Source organism: Pristis pectinata, chromosome 1 (genome assembly GCF_009764475.1).
Source record: "Pristis pectinata isolate sPriPec2 chromosome 1, sPriPec2.1.pri, whole genome shotgun sequence".
NCBI classification, from domain to species: domain Eukaryota; kingdom Metazoa; phylum Chordata; class Chondrichthyes; order Rhinopristiformes; family Pristidae; genus Pristis; species Pristis pectinata.
Window position 1 is genome coordinate 45,551,427 of NC_067405.1, and position 15,744 is coordinate 45,567,170.

At 39.7% G+C, this 15,744-nt stretch overlaps 1 protein-coding gene across 11 annotated transcripts in view; it reads left to right on the top strand.

The window, feature by feature from the left end:
* LOC127578264 (mitogen-activated protein kinase kinase kinase 20-like) overlaps positions 1-14,428 on the top strand; it is a 101,971-nt gene extending 87,543 nt beyond the window's left edge. For 7 of the 11 annotated variants that reach the window (XM_052030145.1, XM_052030098.1, XM_052030108.1 and 4 more), the window contains 3 exons: positions 1,059-1,133; positions 5,557-5,701; positions 8,538-14,428. In XM_052030145.1, coding sequence (XP_051886105.1) covers positions 1,059-1,133; positions 5,557-5,701; positions 8,538-9,373 — 1,056 coding nt within the window. In that variant the 3' untranslated portion in view covers positions 9,374-14,428. The remainder of the gene's footprint in view (positions 1-1,058; positions 1,134-5,556; positions 5,702-8,537) is intronic. The other 4 variants (XR_007957508.1, XM_052030076.1, XM_052030125.1 and 1 more) reach the window with 4 other exon arrangements.
* The last annotated feature ends 1,316 nt before the right edge of the window (positions 14,429-15,744 follow it).

The following is a 15,744-nucleotide window of genomic DNA, read 5'->3' on the forward strand; positions in this document are numbered from 1 at the left end:
AAATCCACATTACAACAATCAAGCTACTGTGATCAGGCAAATATGTGCAAACTTTGTTTCAGTCCTTGGTCTGCTCTTCCCTCCCCAGGCACTCTCCCCTCTAGCAGCAAGAGACGTAATACCTGCCCCTACACCTCCTCCCTCACCACCATCCAAGGCCCTAAATCCCTTCCAGATGAGGCAGTCCTGCGCATGCAAATCCCCCAGCGTTATTTATTGCATCCACTGCTCCTGTTGTGGCCTCCTCTACGTCGGTGAGACCAGACGCAAACTGGGCGACTGCTTCACCAAGCACCTCAGCTCCCTCCGCTGTGGCAGTCTGAGTCTCCTGTTTGCCAGCCATTTTAATTTTCCTTCCCATTCCCACACTGACATGTCTGTCCTCAGTCTCCTCCACCGCCAAGTTGAGGCTAAATGCAAATTAAAGGAACAGCACCTCGTATTCCTCCAGGGTAGTCTCCAACTGGGCGGCATGAACATTGAATTCTCCAACTTCTGGTAACTGCTCCCCCTCTGTCCCTTTTTTCTCTCTCCTCCCGATCCACTTGAACCCTGCCACCATATCTCTTTCCCCTCCCCCCTCCATCTGCCCATCACCCACACACTCCTCTCACTGGTTCCCCTCCCCACCACCCTCCCTTTATTCCATGCTCCACCGTCCTCTCCTATCAGATTCTATCATCTTCAGCCCTTTGTCAACTCCCAGCTTCTGACATCATTCCCACTCTTACCTCCCCCATCTGCCTATCACCACCCCACCCCCCTCACCTGGATCCACCTATTGCCTGCCAGCTCTTGCTCCACCCCTTTCCTTCCACCTTTCTGTACTGGCTATCTTTCAGTCCAGGTGAAGGGTCTCAACCTGAAATGTCAACTGTCCATTTCCCTCCACAGGTGCTGCCTGACCCACTGAGTTCCTCCAGTGTTTTGTGTGTTTGTTTTAATTGAATGAGTGATCTAGAACTCCTCACTTCTTACATTCAGATTGAACAGTAAATATGATTTTACTTTTCATGTGATGACAATATCAGACTTTAATAAACATTGTATTTTCACAGCCTCCCTATCTAATGGAGAAGTGGATTGTGGGAATAAGTGAGAACCAGACTGTGGAATGTATTGTTACCTATGAGGTCAGTCCTGAAGACACTTTGAATATAATAATCATCTTACTTATAAGGCTTTAGGGGGTAAGATTGGCACCCAGTAGTTTGAGAAGCCCAACAAAATCAGTCCAACGTGATAGGCGGCTTTCAAAAAATGTCGTCCTCTCTGCCATTGTTTTTGAAAATGGTCCTTGGGTTTCTGGAGCCCGTCCCACTTATCCCATACTATCAGCTTTCAGTGGTCTAACAAACTGACATCAAGCATTTACAAATGTAATTCTGAAACACAGGTACAGCTGAGTCAAGCTGAGTTCTCCAGTTTTCTTTTTCTCCCAAAGGTAGGCTCAGTCTTGCATCAAGTAGCACAAAAATTTGAGATACAGAGTAAGGCTATATTAGAGTAAAAGTACAGTAACTAAATTATACAGTTTAAAACATCAAATTTACTCTATCTGAATTATGCAGGATGACAAGTGTTCTAATCCCAAGATGGCCATAGAGTTATACAACACAGAAATAGGCCATTCAGCCCAACTTGTCCATGCCGGCCAAGTTGTCTACCTGAGCTAGTTCTGTTTACTTGCTTTTGGCCCATATCCCTCTAAACCTTTGTTATCCATGTACCTGTCTAAATGCATCTTAAACATTGTAATTGTACCTGCATCTACTGCTTCCTCTGGCAGCTCTTTCCATACATCCACCACCCTCTGTAGAAAAAGTTGCCCCTAGGACACTTTTAATTCTTTCCCCTCTCAAATCTTTCCCCTCTCACCTTAACCTATGCCTTCTAGTCTTAGACTCCTCTACCCTGGGGAAAAGTCTGTGACCAGTCACCTTATCTGTGCCCCTTATGATTTTATATACCTCTATACAGTCACCCCTGGTCCTCCTACACTGCAGGGAAAATAGTCCCAGTCTATCCAGCCTCTCCTTACGATTCAAGCCCTCCAGTCTCGGTAACATCCTCGTGAATCTTTTCTGCACCATTTCCAGTTTAATGACATCCTTCCTGTAGCTGGGTGACCAGAACAGCAGACAATACTCCATGTGTGGTCTCACCAATTCTTGTACTCAGTCGCAATTCCTGTACTCAGTGCCCTGATTGATGAAGGCAAGTGCACCAAACAACTTCTTCACCACCATGTCTATCTTTATCACCTCTCACAGGGAACCATGTACCTGTACCCCTTGTTCTCTCTGTTCTACAACACTCTCCAGAGCCCTACCATTTACTGAGTAAGTCCTGCCATGGTTTAACTTACCAGAGTTCAACACCTCAAACTGGTCTGAGTTAAATTCCATCTGCTGTTCTTTGGCTCACATCCCCAGTTGATCTTGATCCCATTGTAATCTTAGATAACCCTGTTCACTGTCCACTTTTCTACCAACTTTGGTGTCATCCGTGAATTTACTAACCATACCAACCACATTCTCATCCAAATAATTAATATAGGTGACAAGCACCAGTGGACCCAGCAATGATCTCTGTGGCAGACCACTGGTCACAGGCCTCCAATCTGAGAAAAAAACAACCCTCCACTATCACCTCTGACTCCTTCTGCCAAATCAATTTTGGATCCAATTGGCTAAAACTCACCCTGGAACCATGTGATCTAATCTCCCGGACCAGATTACCTTACGGGACCTTGTCAAACACCTTGCTAAGATCCAAGTGGACAATGCCCACTGCCCTGCCCTCATCAATCATCTTTGTCATCTCTTCAAAAAAAACTCAGATTCATTACACACAATTTTTCATGCATAAAACTGCTGACGATCCATAATCAGTGCTTGCCTTTCCAAATGCTGGTAGATCCTGTCCTTCAGAATCCCCTCCAGTTACTTTCCCACCACTGATGTTAGGCTCACTGGCCTGTAGTTCCCTGGCTTGTCCTTGCAGCTCTTTTTAACTAAAGGCACAACTTGTGCCATCCTTTAGCCTTCCAATACCTCACCTGTGGCTAAAGTTGATCCAAGTATCTCTGCCAGGGCCCCTGCAATTTCTTCCTAGCTTTACACAATGCTCTTGGATATGCTTGGTTAGGCCCTGGAGATTTATCCGCAAAATCATGTGTAATTATGATTAAATCACCTCGTCAAGTTTACTGGCATGTGTACAGGTACAATGAAAAACTTGCAGCAGCATCACAGGCACATAGGTTCTGACAGCAACAACACAGAATATAAATTATACATGAAAAATATACCATATGGTGAAAAATAGACTGTGCAAAATCTAGAAAAATCGAAGATAAGTCCATGATAGTGCAAGAGGTGATCTGTAGCGTTCTGTTGCTGAGGTAGAGTTAGGGTTGTGCAGGTAGATTTAAGAACCTGATGGTTGTAGGAAAATAGCTGTTCTTGACCTGGTGGTGTGGCACTTCAGACTTCTGCACCTCCTGCCCCACGGAAGCAGCGAGAAGAGGCCATGACCCGGATGCTTGGTGATAGATGCCACCACCTTGAGTTAGCACCTCCCGTAGATGCTGTCAATGGTGAAGAGGGCTTTGCCTGTGATGGACCAGGCTGTGCCCACAGCTCTCTGCAGCCTCTTGCATTCCTGTATGCTGGAATTGCCGTATCGGAATCAGGTTTATTATCACTGACATATATGACGTGAAATTTGTTGTTTTGTGGCAGCAGTACAGTGCATTTAAACATAAAAATTACTATAAAGTACAAAATAAATAAGTAGTGTAAAAAAAAAAGGAATAACATTGTAGTGTTCATGGGTTTGTGGTCCATTCAGAAATCTGATGGTGGAGGGGAATAAGCTGTTCCTAAAATGTTGAGTGTGGGTCTTCAGGCTCCTGTACCTCCTCCCTGATGGTAGAAATGAGAAGAGGGCATGTCCTGGATGGTGAGGGTCCTTAGTGATGGATACTGCCTTCTTAAGGCACCACCTCTTGAAGATGTCCTTGATGATGGGGAGGGTTGTGCCCATGATGGAGCTGGCTAAGTCTACAACCCTCTGCAGCCTCTTGCTATCCTGTGCATTGAAGCCTCCATAAAAGGCTGTGGTGCTCAAATATGACTTTATACAGTTACGAAAGTAAGAAAAAGGAGCAGGAGTCGTGGGGATCTCCAGAAATGGCTGATCAACTAATTCAGCAATAACTATTTCTGCTAACTACTGCACTGACTTTGTGTTGTAGTTACTTAATCCTCAGCATTTCCATTATTTCATTTTTCAAAAACTAGTGCACAGCTCAATGCAGTAAACTTCCACATCTAACGTTAACAGCACCCTACCTCATCTCAACCTTTCCACATCTCAAAGTCTCATGCAGTTTTGTTGTATCCAGGTTTGATTAGGTCAATGTCTTTCTGATTGACTTTGTACCAAACATACTCCGTAAACTGGTTGCTCATTCATCAATCCTTCTGGACTTCTAATTTAAAATGTTCACTCTAATGCTTAAATCCCTTCAAGGCCTCATTCCTTTTTGTCTATATAACCTGCCCCATTCATACAAGTCTCTTCTACCTACAAAATCTCAATTGTTCCAACTTTCTGTGTCCTCTTATGCCCACAACCTTCCCTCTACCCATGTCTATATTTCACTGTCATGTCTCAACTTAAACACTCCTAAAAATTCAACAATCCAACTCTGATTTTGTCACTCATCTTAGTATTTTCTTTCTTTGTTGTGGTATTTTGTCTGAAAGTAAAGGAAGTGCTTCGATTTGAAAAATAATAATTTGCATATGTATTATGTTAGACTGGCATTTTGGATATCAAGGCTCATGGTGAATAAGTAATTGTGGACTCCACTTTATAGCAGAAAGTGGAAGATGGTTACGTTCTCATGCCTTGTTTCCCATTTATCATGGATACATGAAGATTCTGTGGTTTTCTTGTTTTTGTTCTGCAAGAAATAAACTTCAATCATCCATGAAGACTTGTAATCTCTTGTTATTTCATGATGTGATCAGAGGTTCCTGGATTCCCATATTACAAATAATTTTTACTCATTTCTTCTGGATATGCAAATGCATTTTAAGATTGATAAATCTAAAGAAAGTATATAATTACTTAATGAGAAATATTAATGTTCCCTGATTGTTCAGAGGCACCATGCATTTAATTCACTATTAAATCACAAACATCAGGAAAATCCCATCACCAGTTTATGGTTTAATAGATTACCTCAGATGACAAATGTGTGTAATATAAGATTGGAACATTTTGTTTTACTCTGAATCCCTTTTCTTTCTTCCTCCCTCACCATACCAAAAATGACTAGCCAGTCTAAATTCAATTTCTAGCCTATGCATATAGAATCTCTCCTTGTACACCAAAGGGACTGTGACTCAGTATGAGACACCATCTTCATCGGGAAGGCTTTTTTTGACTGGAAGTAAATCTGCTGGTAAAGACACCAGCAAAATAATTTTTTAAAAATCATGCTTGTGATGTCTAAAATATCTATTGAAAATTATTCAACAGACTGAGGTCAGAACTCCCAAAACAACCAAGCACAACCACATTATTGCACTGGATACTTTGATTACCGAAGTTAAGGAGGTGGTGCTAGTTATCCAGACTGTCTCAACCAATACAGAAAGCAAGTTTCAGAGCAAGTGCCAGTCAAGTAAGTCATTTATTGAAACCATTAAACCATACTTTCTCAAAGTGGAAGAAATACAACAACGTTAATATGTTCCATGGTTTTGAGAATATACAATGCTGGAGTTTAGTCAAGGCCTCATTCAACTTCAGTCGAGATGCTCTTTCACTTGATGCTGCCATTCATAGCAGAAACCACCTCAGATTCTCCTTTTGGCCCACATGGCAGAAGCTTAAGGAAAAATCCCCCAGTAACTTCCCAGAACATCAAACAATCTACTCAAGGAACTGTGTGTGTGTGCGCGCGTGTGTGTGTGGGGAGAAGAGGAGGAATTGCCAGTGTTTTGGGTGGAAACCCTGCACCATTTCTGATGCACAGTTTCAACCTGAAACATCAACATATCCCTTCCCCTCCCCTCCAACCCCCACCCCCCCCCCCCCCCCCCCCCCCCAGATGCTGCTTGACGCACTGAGTTCCACCAGTAGATTGATTGTTGCTCCAGATTCCAGCATCTGCAGTCTCTTGCTTCTCCACTTCCCGGACCTTGATGAAAGGAATATCTATTTATAAAAGGAAGGAAAATGAAATTTGAAAATTGCGTTAATTTTGGGTATATGTAAAATGTGCTCCCCTTACATCATGGTCCATATAAGTATTTAAATTGGTGACGAATGCTGTTTGAACTTCTGAATAAACAAATCTTACAAAAGGATGATTTGTTTTTTACTCTGATTTCATTTTGCTGTTTTTATCATGTGTCCTTTGTTTTTATTTGCATTTGCTGCTATAATTTAGTATATATGTATATAAAATAACAAGAACCACCTGCATTTTTATGACACCTTGAACACATGGAATAATTCCAATGTCCTTAACTAGAACGATAGATTACAAAAATTTGGAGGATATTGGGACAGCAAACCAAACACCTGATGAAAGAGAGAGGTTTTAAAGAAGGGAAGAGAGTGAAAAGGAACTCCATTTCTTAGGGCCAAGGCAGCTGAAGGTACAACCACAATTAGAATCAATTGAAACTGAAGGTACCAAGAAGTCAGAAGAGAGCAGATCTGGAAAGCTTGTAGGAACAGAAAAAGGACAAGCATTTTTAAGTTGAGCAAATATCAGAGCAGGGAACCAGTATAGATCTGCAAACATAACCAGAATGTGTGAGTGAGACCTAGAGACATGCAGCAAAGTTTTGTGCAAGCACAAGATTGTATAGGGAATATGATGGTAACTTGTCCAGGAATGGCATATCTGGAAGTAGCAATGGTGTAAATGAGAGTTTCAAAGGCAGATAACCTGAGGTAATCTGAAACTCTGAAATTAACAGAAACTCCAAAACATTGTGTGACAAAGTCTCATTTCTATCCCTTAATTTGTGGTGCAGAATCAGCTACAGAAAAAGTTATATGCACACAAAAATTACTCAGTTCATCTTCTTACGGAAAATTGCATATTGTAGACCTAGATCATCTTAAGTAAAGGTGTTATGTTTGTTTTTGCCAGCAGGAGGTTATAGCGTTGAGATATTATAGCAGAAATCAAAATGAAGTTATTAATGTAACAAATGTCTTAAATGCAAAGCTGCACTTGAAAAATTGATATTGGGCTGGATTTCACCCACTAATGTCAGTGGTTCTAAATGAATTTAAACAGTGAGGCATCCAGTACTTCCCTGCATGTGGTATTAAATGAATGTTGAGAGATAAAGGGGCAAGTCTATCCAACAGCAGACCACACTCTCGTTGAGGTTCCTCAGCACTTACACTGGGGCTACCTCCTCTCAGTTCCTGCACCAGTTTAGGGCTTGTGCACATTCCAAGACCTCATTGATTTCAGTAGGAATGGTAGGCCTGTGGATCAGGAATCAGAGAAAAAGCCAAGTTTTTTAATTAATTAAGTTTAATATTTCTATTTATAGTGAATTCTATCTTTACATTTTTCAGCATTAAAAGTATCCACCTCAACTTTAAAATACCTGACATTAAGAGATGTATGAAAACAATTAAAAGTAACTTACAGCTTTTGGACTTGGTGAATTCAGAGGAGTCTTTGCCAGACAACAAAGTTTTCAGGGCAGTCTTGAGTGTGAGGCTTTCTCATTGTGTTGCTGGTGGCCCTGCTCCTGTTTGGGTCACGTTGCTGGATTTCACAATTCTTCAGGCCTATAAGATTGGCCTTTCAAATTCAGACCAGGTAAGTATAGGTTGGGAGACTGTGTTTGGGGTGTTGGAGGGTTACAGAAGTGACAGGATGGTTTAGGTGGTATGCTGCAGCCCAGAAATTTTGTTAGACTTTTGATGCTTTCAGGACAGTGAGGTCTTTTTTATTTGTGTGTTTATTGACTGGAAATCTGTGGTGCAGAAAGCTTTTGTGCAGTTGTTCAAACTGTTCATTTATGCAATTGTTCCAAATCTAGAATACAGCTTACTAAAAATTTGGTAAAAATAATTTTTCAAGTGCAACCTAGGTTTAAGCTTTAACTAACAATACCATAGTAGTTGCAATTTATATAATTACATAATATTTGTATACTTCTCATAAAGTAAATGGTGTAGATTCTTCACTGCATTAAATAACATCTTCAGGCCATCTATTGATCACTTATTCCAGGTTGCCATGATCTGGTGCTTTTGATCAAGCTGATGTTGACTGCAGTGCAAGAGAAGACAAAAACAAGCACAGTTGTTTCTTGTTCACTTCACCATCATTCTTAAAGGCAAATCTGATTTTATGCACAAGACTGCTTGATAAAATAAATTATTAATAATAAACATAAATATTTCCTTTCCAAAAACATAATTTTTTAAAAATTTGTTAGATTAGCAATAACCTTTTGAATTTATTTTTGTTTCAGATATTCGTCAACAGTGGTTCAATGATTTAAAGTTGAAGAAAATATCTACAAGTGACTCTCCACAATATTCTGCAGTTTTACCTCCCAACCATGGCAATTCCAGTTCCATTACATTACCTCAATATTTTTTATTTGCTAAACAAGATTCTTACGCTGCAGCTGTAAGAAGAGTACAGAGCCCCAGCAGATATCATGTCACTGCTACTATAGCTCAATCCAAACGAAGCTCTAGCCCAATATCAACAACACCAGGGTTAAGCAGTCGCCTTTCTGCTGTACATCTGAGCTCTGTGGGAAGCAGTGTATCCAGTACAACCTCAAGCATCAATTTGGAAAGAGACCAGATTGGTGGTAGACAAAGCAGTGGCTATCAGAGCAATGATTCCAATGGCTCCTTATTTAATAAAATGACCAGTTCAGATGGATTAAATAACAATAATAGAAAAGGGGTTCGTCCCGTGTTCACATTTGGTAGTGGAACTCAGAACAAGGAAAAGGGACGTGGTAGGGAAAGAAGCAAAAGCTCATCTCATGGACATAACTCTGGGTATCAGTCATCAGAAAAGAGATTTAGTCAGGCAATTCGTTCTCACCATGCCAAGTCATGGGGCCCTGACAGAGGTTCGCAAAAGCAAATACAACAACTAGATGTGGATAAGAGTACAATCCCAGAGATATCAGCTTTTAATTCCAAGAGCCCAAGAGAATCAAGTGAGGATAGGCAATGCAAACCTAATGAAGGTGAGTGGATTAAAGTTGAACGCCACAGAAAACCCATAAAAAGTGGCTGTTTTAAAGTATCTAGAGGAAGAGGACGAGGAACAGTTCGCAACTAACTGGACTGAAGAAATACCAGAAAGATCATTTCTGTAAATTTCAACAAAAAAAAATATTTCTATTTCAGATTTTTTGTGTGACTTCAAGCCGATTGGTATGTCTACTACTGAAGAGTACAGAAGATTTCAATAGCAGACAAACCTTTCACTGTACTAATTTATATTGTGTCTAAATTCAGTGTTAACTAAATGAAGTCAGTAAATTTATGGGATTCTATATCCATGTGGCTTTATCTCTATCCTGACTAGGTTTCAATGGAAAATTAATCCATTGATGATTTAAGTGAGTATATCTGAGGCAGTGAGGGTAAGGACAATCTGTGTGTTTAATTGATTGTGCACTGCAAAGATGACAATGATATGCCACAGATGCTGCTTGACCCGCTGAGTTTGTCCAGCAGTTTGTTTTTTGCTGATGGTGGATATGTGTGGATTGAATATTGTGTTCAGAGAGGTGTACATGGGACCATCCCGTATATATAGTTAGAAGCACTGCCCCAATTATGTGAATCAGGATGGATCTGAGTATACCAGCCTTGACTCTTCTTCTTCTTCTTGACTTCTCTGATAGCTCTAAGTAAATAAAGAAACCAATGCTTTTATCTGCAAGTCATTGCCAAATTACAAAAAATGAAAGTATACCAGGAAAATTGTATAGTTAGAATTTCTTATCAACATAAAACTTGTATACTTTTTATGTAATTTGGCAGAGAACCCAAATTAATAGTGAAATTAGGTCCTGGATATTCCTAAAAGCATGCATTACAGGTTAGATCTCTTCAAAGCTGTAATGCAAGAATATTCCTTTGGCACTAAACCAAGTTCTTGGCAATTTCCAAACATTTGTACAAATAGGGACTCCAAGTGCCATAAAGCAATTGGAAACTATTGACTGGCAGTCAACCTCCATTTTCGTAGGCAGTACAAGAACTGAGATGTGTTGGAAGTGTGGATACCACTCTATTTCCTACCACTGTTTGACTTCTACAGGATTAAGGGGATCATTATGCTCCATTTGCACCCCTCAGGGTTTTTGAAACATATAGATGGGTTTATAACCTTTTGCATCTCTTTCTAAATGTTGTTCCCTGAGTACCCTCCTCTACCCTCCCAACACCAGCACCCCCCCCCCCCCCAAACTGTTCCACAATCCGAATGCAATACAATCACAATAATATGCATTCATTGGCTGGCTTCTCCTGTAATTTGCTTTTGGAGAGTTATTTAGTCAATTTCTGACAATATTCAGTAAGAAAAATTGCTGGAAATGAATGAAACGACAGTTGTTACTTCAAAAGAGTATTACAGTTTACAATGTACTTCATGAGTGAAGATGGTAAGAAAATATTTACATGGCAACAGAATCCATACGAATCTGAAATGATTTTATATATAATACATTACACAGGAATAACAAAGATCACACATAGATATTCAATGATGATAATATTTTTATAGATTGAGGGTCAATTCACTTCTTATTTTGTTGTGAAAGAAATTCACCCACAAAGTTGCAATGTAGTCTTCTTGCTTTTAACATTCAGCAGATAACTCATTAATCTGAGATACTGATGAAAGGTCACTGACCTGAAATGTTCACTTTTACTCTTTCCACAGATATTGCCTGGCTTGCTAAGTATCTCCAAAATTTTCTGTTTTTGTTACATAAAGCTGAGATCCTGCCTGCTTCAAATGAATTTAAATGATTCCATAGCCGTAATTAGAGAAAAGCAGGGAATACCTATAATGTTCCGACCAACATCCATCTCTCAGCTCCTGGATATGGTAATGTGATGGCTACCTTACTGGACTAGCAATCTAAGTATCTGGAGTAATGTTTTGACAATGCAAGTCTAATCTCACCATGGGAGATGGGGTACTTAAATTCAGTTCAGATTTCAATAAATTTTATTGTAAAGCTGGCATCAGTAGCAAGAGCATGAAACTGTCAGATGGTCATAAACCACCTCTGACTCACCAGTATCCTTCAGGGAAGGATACTAGTGAGTCCTGTGGCATTTGCCTGCTTCAGCCATCGTGTGACTTTGGACAGAACAATGTGACTGACTTAACTGCCCTCCAAAATGATTTAGCAAGCCACTCAATGCATGAGCAATTGGGAGAAGGCAAATGTCGTGTATGAATTAGGGAAAAAACTAATGCCATTAAAATATTTAACTGGTTACTTACCTTAGCGAACATCATTTGCCTGTAAGGCATTGTTGTATACAGTTTGGCTACCATGCTTGCCTATGCAACAATGAAAGCACAGTGAAAAGACTTAACTGAATATGAAACACTTTGAACATGAAAAATACCATAAAATTTATTGTTTTTTATTCCTTATTAAAATATTGTATAACTAGTCTCTGGATAGGAAGCTGTGACATTTTCACCATGTCACCCAGACTGTATCCTTGAATGTACTAACATTAGACAGATGAACCTTGAGAGTTCTGATTGGCCTGCTGTTTGTTAAGTGTTCTATCTCAGTGTGAAGGGGAGGAAGAACTGACATTATGTAATTTACATCTCTTGGATCGTGCAACTACAATTCAAATGGATTGGCAATTATGTCAATTGTGTATTTAGGTCCGGCCTATCTCAAGCTTCCCAACAAAGAATAGATGTCTCAGTTGCAGTAATTAGCAGGCATTTCCTGTGCTGCTGACTGTATGTTTTTGAATAAATTCTTAATGCCAATACTTTAGGCATAATATGTAGAAATATATGTGAGAGATATGGATAATTTCTATGCCATGCGTCATTTCAAATATATTTATGAGGACCAATAAATGGCCTTTTTAAGGGTAATTAATTAATTAAGTAATTGTACATACATAGTATGAAATATTGTATGGATTTTGCAGGTTTCAGTTAACTCTTTAAGGTATATCATTATTGTGGTGTATGGGCCAAGAAACTATTAGGGCACAGGGGCCAAGAAACTAATAGGGCACCGGCTAGTGGAATGGGCAGATTTATGACAGATGAAATTCATTGCAGCAAAGTGTAGTTCTTTGTTTTTTAATAAGGGTTGATACACTTTGGAAGGAAAAAGAGGAGAGACAATAGGTGCAAGAACAAGGAAAAGCTTTGAAGATAAACATCAGATTAATGAAGCATTTGAGACTGTGGATTTTAGAGAGTAGTATCATGGAACTAGAAATTGTAATAGTCGCACAAATGCATTGTGCCAGTTATTCCGGGGCCATGGATGAGGGAATTTCTAACTCTCACAATATGGAATATGTCATGCCTGTTTCCTGTACCTTCGGCATGGTTCTGTACTATAGGAGCATGATGCTTAAGGAGTTGCACAAGAGATGGCAACTTATCTGTGGAATCTCCTTGAAGAAGTAGTCTGTAACAGGAACTGCTTCAAGAAGTAATGGAGCTACATCTGATGAACTCTGACCGGAAATGATAGAACAAACTTCGAAGAAAGTGTCTCCATTTTCACACAAGATCAGATTTCATTGTGGTAGCAAGGTAGACATCTGGGGCAAGGATTGAAGTGACCAGATCCACACACTACCCCCCCCTCCCCACCCCTGCAACCACCACCTACACTACCAGCCATGAAGGTTTAGCCTGTTGTATCAGAGAAGAAATGGTCCATGATTGTCTTTCATTGCACTCTCTGAAACCGGGTCAGTTAACTCTCCCTTTAACTTGCCTTTGGGCAGGCCTCCATCCTACCATGAAGGCCCCCTTTCTGGGATGGGGCCCATGCTATTTCATTTTGTCTATGGATTGCATCATTACTGCAGTGACAATAAGTGTCCATTAGATGCAGATTGACACTACTGTTGCATGTACAGTAGCCTCCACGCATAGACACCTCAAATATAAGTCAGCAATTCAATATTGCATTATGCAAATATGGATGTGCCGATTGTGTTTGGGGACCTTGCACTTCAATTCAGTTGCATAATGCATAAAAATAATATACAATGCAAATGAGCTTCTCTGTCAAAGAGTACAAAATCTAGGAAGTATGCTAAACCTAGATGAAAGACCACTTCAGCCCCAGCTAGGTTATTGCTTCCAATTTTAGCTGCCATATTTAAGGAAGAGTTTGGGGAGGCTACAGAAAAGATTTAGTGGTATGATTCCCTGGATTTAAAAAAAACCATTGCATGGAAAAACTGGGATATTTCTCTTTGAGCAGCAATGATTGTACATGCCACAGATATGACCCACACTCTATTCCTGCACTGAGGCAGTCACCCAAGACATCTTCCATTTCAACTGGGGATCCAAAATACATGATTTTCCTGTAAAAAAAAATTATTTACCTTTGTGTGTGACTGCATAAACTCTAAATAACTCAAAACACCAAATGCTGAATGTCCTTAAAGCCCTGCAGAAGGTGATGGTGGATCCTGTTGGATGGTTTCTTCATCATTTTGCTAAAGTGATATGGCAGAATGCCTCATTGCCAAAACTCTTAAATAAGGACCAAGAACTTGCCTGGTTGGAGAGGAGAAGGCTGTTCCTGTCAGATCTTTCATGCAAAGTTAGAATCTCAATCCTGCTGCATGCTACACTCAAGGTGGCTGCAGTCAGGATGAGACTACCATCTATCTCCTGGATTGTATCTTTGCTAAGAAGGTCTGGAAAAGAATGCAGTAGTCTTTGTTGACGTTCCTCCTGAGCAGCTGTGCAACACAGGATCCTGTGCTCTAGGGCTGTTCCCAGAGACACAATATCGATCTCTGCTGCAAGACCATCTCCTCAGAGAAGTTGCACTTTGTTCACCACAAAATTTGTTTTCCAGTGCAGGGAGTTATCCACAACAACATTCCAAAGTGCAGGACGGACTGAAGACAGTTTTCTGAGGGACAGACTGAAGTTTGGTACAATCACTGCAGTGATGCTATGGGGAAAGGCCACAATATGGAGTCCTCCCAGCACCAAGACACTGAGAGACTGGGTCCTGTGTAGTAACCTCTCAAGCAAACCTCTGCTGGAATATTTGGGACTAAAAAAAAATTATGTCATGTTAATGTAGTGTAAAAATTGTAAATGAATGTCATGACATGTTTGATACAGTGCAATGACCTATATTGTATAACTCTATATTTTCTGAATAAAATATATTTTTGGAAAAAAAATCTGCAGCAGAGTGGTTTAAAGTCATGAAAGATATGAGAGAGTAATTAAAGGAAAACATTCTCCACAGCCTGAAGAGTTAGTATTAAGATGTAAGATGATTGGCAAAAGTGACAAGATTACTTTTATAGAGCGAATGGCAATAAGCTGGAGTGCACTGCCAGACAGAATGGTGGATACAGACATCAGTAAACTTCTAGAGCAATTTTTTGACATGTGTGGAAGGAAAAAAATTGCATGGATTTGAGGAAGGATAGATCAGGGAGAAGAGGTAGTGGTTTTCTGGGTAGTGGGCTAAGTAGATTACTGTTTGGGGGGAAAACATACTCAATTCACCTGTGGAAGCTGGAAATCTAAACCAAATGTCTCCTGTCCTGTCCAATTTAATAAATTATGAATTTAACAAATGCTATTATGGGATTCTTCACTTGATAGAGACTCCTATATAACTACAGCAGAAGTATTTGCTTTGTGGCAATTCTGTTAAGTAGGGAACAATGATGGAATAGTGATATATTCAAAAGTCAGTATAATGTGTGACTTGGAAATGAACTTAAAGATTACCACAAAATCCACTTTGCATATAGGGGCAGTAAAACAAAAATTGTGGTATCTAACATCAAATCCAGTAATAGACACAAAATCCAGTGAAATCAATTCCAGCATTTGATCTGCATCAACCCAGCATATTCATTTTTGTAGATATATAGTGTATATATTTGACCTTGAAGTCAATTCAAACAGTTTTTAAGACCAAAATCAGAGGTACCAAATGGAAAAATATCACTATATCCCAGGACTATAAAACAATGGCCACATCATAAAGTGCTAGAACTTGCTGTCAGCAGTGAGCAGCCTATGCTTGTGGTTTCTCAATGTGATAAGTACATAATTAATGTAAGTACCATTCCAATCCTAAAGGCCGAATGCTGGTGCAGTGGCCAGGACTTGTAGACTAATGCCATCACATGGGATAGCCAGATCAAGCCCTGTCCATGAAACAAGTGAAAAACTATGGCTGTTGGCTCAGCTATCTCAACCTTATCTTTAAAAAATGTTTCTGAAAGTACCTCATAATTGGAAGCTATTAAAATAAGCAAAACAATTAAAAAAGACCAAGTTAACTGAAATATTTTAAAACATTGAAAAATATTTTAGTTTAATTTTTAATGTCTAGAAGTAAATGTAATTAATTCAAAAATTGTAAATTACTTCATGGTTATTATTCTTAGCAACTGGTTCATTCATTTGAA